This window comes from Phocoena sinus, chromosome 9 (assembly GCF_008692025.1).
Source record: "Phocoena sinus isolate mPhoSin1 chromosome 9, mPhoSin1.pri, whole genome shotgun sequence".
In the NCBI taxonomy this organism is placed as follows: Eukaryota; Metazoa; Chordata; class Mammalia; order Artiodactyla; family Phocoenidae; genus Phocoena; species Phocoena sinus.
In genome coordinates, this window is record NC_045771.1 from 69,831,822 (window position 1) to 69,837,911 (window position 6,090).

At 38.3% G+C, this 6,090-nt stretch overlaps 1 protein-coding gene across 1 annotated transcript; it reads right to left on the reverse strand.

Annotated features, from left to right (window-relative positions):
- Positions 1-554: 554 nt before the first annotated feature.
- Positions 555-4,824, reverse strand: SOSTDC1 (sclerostin domain containing 1). The gene is made up of 2 exons (XM_032643091.1): positions 4,491-4,824; positions 555-2,003 (listed from the first exon to the last, which is right to left on the reverse strand). The coding sequence occupies exons 1-2, from the start codon at positions 4,693-4,695 to the stop codon at positions 1,588-1,590; spliced, it is 621 nt and encodes a 206-aa protein (XP_032498982.1). The 5' UTR covers positions 4,696-4,824; the 3' UTR covers positions 555-1,587.
- Between the last annotated feature and the right edge of the window lie 1,266 nt (positions 4,825-6,090).

The following is a 6,090-nucleotide window of genomic DNA, read 5'->3' on the forward strand; positions in this document are numbered from 1 at the left end:
CTCCGCAACAAGAGAGGCTGCCATAGTGAGAGGCCCGCGCACCGCGTTGAAGAGTGGCCCCCGCTCGCCGCAACTAGAGAAAGCCCTCGTACAGAAGCAAAGACCCAAAAATAAATAAATAAATTAATTAATTAAAAACAAAAAAAAACCAGGGACTTCCCTGGTGACACAGTGGTTAAGAATCCGCCTGCCTATGCAGGGGACACGGGTTCAAGCCCTGGTCCGGAAAGATCCCATATGCCGCAGAGCACCTAAGCCCGTGTGCTACAACTACTGAGCCTGTGTTCTAGAGCCCTCGAGCCACATCTCCTGAAGCCCGGGCACCTAGATTCCCGTGCCCTGCAACAAGAGAAGCCACCGCAATGAGAAGCCTGCACACCGCAATGAAGAGTAGCCCCTGCTTATCGCAATTAGAGGAGGTCCGCGCACAGCAACGAAGACCCAACGCAGCAAAAATAAAAAAATAAGTTAAAAAAAAAAGCAATTACTCTGATACGTTTATTCTGTAGTTTTTGTAAACACGTACTTTTTTATACATGTTAGAGACAAGGACAATAACTTTTAGCAGTGTTTATTTTTGTTAAAAGAAACTGATGGAATTGAAGGTTAAATCACCTTCCGATTGCACAGATTAAACAAGAAAGTATTACATATTTCATCTTTACAAAGCATCTTATTGATTTAAAAAGATCCATACTATTGATAAACTTCATGATGAAACATATATGTAATAAGGAGACTAAAATATTTATTTTACATATCTACAGTATGTATTGTCCTATTTCTAGATCAACCACAACTTACACAAGAAAATATTTAGATACATGAAAAAGCTTCAGAACATAAAAAATTAACATTTTGAAAAAAAATCACTCGTGAAAGCTCATTAAATAATAACATTGACAAATAAATAGTTAATCAGCTTTACTTATTAGCTGCTGCCGTGCATTTCTGGCATTCCATTCCAAGCGAGGGTCAGCATGCAGGGTATAATTTCATACTATGAGACTGTAAAAAGCTACAGGGCTTATTTTTGAAGTGAAATGTCACGAAGCCTTTCACTCTTTCAAAGGGCGATCACTCTTGGCTGCTAAACTGTCCCCGTGAAGATTACCAAAAAAAGCACCTTCCTGAAGTGTTAACCTGAAGATTCATGGCAACAATTTTTTTTTTTTTAAACTTTTCAATTCCGAAGAGGTTTTGTTGGGGGGTGGGGGAGATGGATTGGGAAATGAAGGGTAACTGAGAAGCCCTTTTCCTTTTTAAAAAGTAATGATTCAGTGATGTGTATAGTATCACCAGTCTTTCAAGAACTAATACTACAGGATGTGTGGAATTAATACTACAGGATGTGTGGAATTTAAATGCAAATCCAGCTCATGGATGTGCGTATGTCTTGAAAAACTTGAAAAGAAAAAGCTATTTCCAAAGAAGCTCCTGATACTTAGGACAGCTTGCTGCGTTTGATCAAAGCAGAAAGCATATATTTTCAAGTAAGAAAAGAGCAGTGGCAGGCTTGAGTCTTCCGAGCAATCAAATCTGTAAAGCAGATGGTTACCAGTCAGTCCAGTTTGGAGAGCCTGAATTCTAACTCATGCTGTGCTTGCTGGATTTGCTGGCTCTTTTCCGCTCTCTGTGATGCTGGGCTGGCTTGGCAGGAGACATGCTCTCGAAGTTATGACTGGACTCATTGTGCTGCCGCGTGTACCTCTTGCACTTGCAGGCGGTGACCACCGTGATTTTGTAGGTGCGCGTGCTGCCATCTTGGCACTGCAGCTGGATTCTCTGGGTACGCGTTTTGTCATTGACACACCTCCACTCCTGGGAGCTCCTTCTGCTCCAGTACTTTGTTCCATAGCCTCCTCCGATCCAATTGGGGAGCACAGGCAGGGGCAAGCATTCGCCAGTGCACACCAGCTCCTTCAGGGGGCTGATGCTAGTGCACTGGCCGTCAGAGATGTATTTGGTGGAACGCAGTTCCCGGCAACCTACTTGAACTCGAGCTGCAGGAAACAGGAAAAAAATGTGCATCAGAGGCAAAAAACAAACGGACAGTTTTTTTTTAAAAGTAATCTGCAATGACAAAAATAATGTCCAAATGATAGCAAATGGCCAAATAGGAAGCGAACACCCATTTTATTTTCACAATGCAAAACACTGCCTGGATGGTTGTAGAGAGAGCTTTCCTGAAAATTATCAGCTTATATGGCTACAATTTATGGAATAAAATAAACTGGGCCTGATTTTTTTTTCATGTATAACATTAGCTAATAGCTTATTGGAGTATATGAAAATCCCATTTTCTTAGTCTTACTCCCCAATAAGTATTAAGCAGGTCTTACATTTATGTGTAAATATTCATTCTTTAATGAGGTAAGAAGGAGTATACTTTAATGTTCTTTTACTCATGGGTCATATTAGTTAATGTCTGCAAGTGCTTTTAATTAGGTTTGTAAAAAAAATCTATTGAGAAAATATCTAAATATTGTGTACAATGCCACCCATAATATTTTGTTTCACTTATAAAATTCAGCTGCAGAGAATCATAGATACATATGTGTACATTTGACATTTTGCATATCAAACTTAATAACTGCATTTTAAGCATAAATTCCCAAGCTGACTTTTAAAAACACAAATATTAAAGTGTTTCAATGCAAAATGTCACTACAACTCAATATTTAAAGAATATAAAACCCCCTAAATCAGGAACGTATGGTTGCCATAACAACTTGGCTACATTTCCATGAATTTTATGGCAGAAAAATGCCTAACATGTCTGATTTACAACTGCAAAAGGAACTACGGTGTTCGTTTCCTGAATATTGGTCATGGCAAACTTTTTGTTTAGTCATTTGAATTTGATAAGCATTTTCTCTAATTGACTGTTTCTCATTACATGCCTTACATAATTAAAGCAAAAATTAATCTTGAAATACTTGAGTTTTCCTTTCCATTGCTTTGTTATCTAAACTTGAGGAGAATTGCCTGTAACAAGCTTGGGGGAAAAAATCGAGCCTTGTTAACCAGAAATATATATATATTTCAAAGTACAGACTGCTGAGATTTAAAAAATAAAAATTATAAGGGACATTGAAGTGGTCTTGCATAGAGTATTGAAAGCTAGTATGAAGTAGATACTAAATTAGGAGTTTTACGTCAGCTCTGTACCGCAGTACTAGTAAGGTGAGAGATATAGGCTAAAGGGATGTGATAGTTGTGAAAAAATTTAAGGTATATGCACATACATCCATGCGGGTACAGAGCATGAGACTGAAATTAAAGTGTAAACTAGCTGGCTGGTCAGGGTACTCTGCCTGTCTGATTCTGATTCAGCTCACCTTCCTGCAGCTGCCTTAGGAATGCACCTGGAAACAGCTGGAGATGATTTTGACCTGTCTAGCTTTGTGTTCCTGTTCATATAGAGATTTGGCATTTTTGCAGTGACAGTTCATTGACAATGAATACCCACCACATTGCTCGGTAATCTAATAATAATAAAGTAGTTCCTGTGTACCTAAAAGCAACCATCCTCATGAAAATTAAAACACCTTGGTTTTCTTAGAAAGACACTAACAGTCACACTTGCTTTGACTTTTCAGAGGTTGAAACTCCTTTTAGCACTTGAACGACAAGTGCTTGAGGACGAGCTAAAGATTTGTGTAAGATTTCTTGTGTACTGTTTCTCTGTGTCTCTTTTAAAACCCTATTACTAGCATGTGAACTCTTCTAAAGGAAAAGAGTGAAGTAAAAGAAGAAATTTGAATCCCTCTAACTAATGGTCAATGAGTCTGTCAATTAAGCAAACAGAAAAGAAGAAAAATATTTTCTATACAAAGTATTATTGTACTGTCATTATTTTATATCTCTAAAGTCATGAAAGTTTCCCCAGTCTCTCCCAGAAATATAGTTACCTAAATTTTGATCTGGTTAATGAGGAATTATTTTGGAGAATATGATTCTCCAATGTTTTTAGTTTTACCCCTCTTTCTCAAATATCATCATCCAAACTTCAATTTTTTCACTAGACATGTTTTAGAAATCAGTGTGAGCCATTTTTTTCCCCCAAAGAGCTTCTTTTTTTTCCCTTGTGATTTCCCATACATGCTTTGGTTAATTACCTTTATACACTTTACCAGAATTGCACATGTCCTGAAATAAACAGAAAACAATCTGAATTTAACTAGAACAACACTTTGTAAAAATTCTCATCTTGCGTGATTTTAAAGAAGCAACAGTCTAATTCCTGGAAACATTTTCTTTTGGAATGTTTAGAAACTTAAGTCTGCGCCTACATTATCAAATCACTGTTTTAGTAATGTTAACTTTGTAGGGAAGAATGCCAATATACACGTGCAGCAGATTTTCCCAGATTGTTTAGCAAAACGTATATGGTTCAGGTTAGTTAGCAATGAAAGTGTTCTACGGGAATGTGAGCTAATGCTACCAAATAAGAAAAAACCAAATCCATGGAAGTAAAACACACTTACTGTTCCGATCCAGGCCAGTGTCACTGAAATGCCTGCCTCCATTTCTGGCTTGATTCATCGTGCTGTTGTTGCTGGGCTGTGCTGGAACAGGTTTAACCACATGTGAATAAAGGATTTCTGTGGCATCATTTTTAAAAGCCAAACAGCTTTTCATTAGGATGCATGCAAGGGGAATGAGATAGAAATGAATGGCAGGAGGAAGCATGGTGAGTAGAGGATTTGCTTGGCTGGAGAGCTGGTTAATTCCTTTCCCTCTGCTTCTGCACTGTAACTGTGAAATTCCTCCTCAAGGTTCCCTTTATATATCCACTGAGGTTTGGCGTTCATTCAGGTGTAAAGTTGTGTAAAGCTTCAGAGTGAAAACACAGAGAAGGGGTGGGATCCCTACATGACCCTGCAAAAGAATTTTACCAATGGAAGAGAAGACTACAGAAAAGGAGGAGCTTGGTATACAAATTGCCTGAAATTTCAGAGTTGGACTTCATCAGTTGTCTGTGAGCTGAAGCAGCCAGGCACACTCTAGTAACTACAGCTCCCCCCGCCCCTCTGTCTCTCTGTCTCTCTCTGTCTCTCTGCCATTTCCTTTCCTAAATCTTGTTCACATTCGGGTTTAATTTAAATGAAAATACGCTGCTGTTCATTTGAAGAGATTTACATTCCCACAGTTGTTCTGTATTTGCGATAGGGAGAGGGTTCATCCCAGATAATAAGAGGAATTCAGGAGTTAAATATTGTAGGGCTTGCATGAAGCACCTAATTAGTTAAACATATCTTGTTTCTCAAGACGCAAACCACCATATTTTTTTCTTAAATGTATAGGCACAGAGCTAAAAATCTCCCCCCTGGACACACTTAAATAATGCAGCTTTGATCTGCATGAACTGCTGCGCTCCTAGGTAAATTATTGCCAGGGGTTCTGTGTGGAGAATAATGAGCATAGCTCTGTCTGCATTAAAGTAACTAATATCAATTTTCATCTTAAAAATGTGACACAAGCGTTAACATTCATTGCCTCATTTTACGTGAAAGAAAGCCATTTCTGACAGATTATTGTTTAGCAAATTAAATTCAAGATAATTTTTACAAGGTTTTTCATTTGCTGCAGAACACATGTTCTACCTGCATTTACTGAACATTTTGTTCATTACTTCCTTTGGCTCTGCTGCTCACATAAGAAACATGGTAGTTTTCTGTTTATCCACACAAGGCACAGATGTTCCATTAATAACTACTAGGCCACTAATCTCTATCCTTAAAACGATTATGAAATTCCAACTGATTGGTGGGGCATTTTGATTGGAATCAAAATTCTGAATCTCTTTTCAGTTTTAAATCCATTTTTTTGCGCTTCGTGTGGCTATTAAACTCACCTAATGGCATGGATACATCTCTTTATAAACTTTTTCCTATTGTAACTGCTGTTCATATCTATCTGTCTATCTATCTATCTATCTATCATCAGTCATCTGGGTTTTTCCACAGTGGCACTATCGGCATTTTGGAATAGATACTTCTCTGTTATGGGGGGGTGGCATTCTGTGAGTTTAGTAGCATACCTGGCTTCTACCCACTAGATGCCAGTAGCACCCCCAGTTATAAC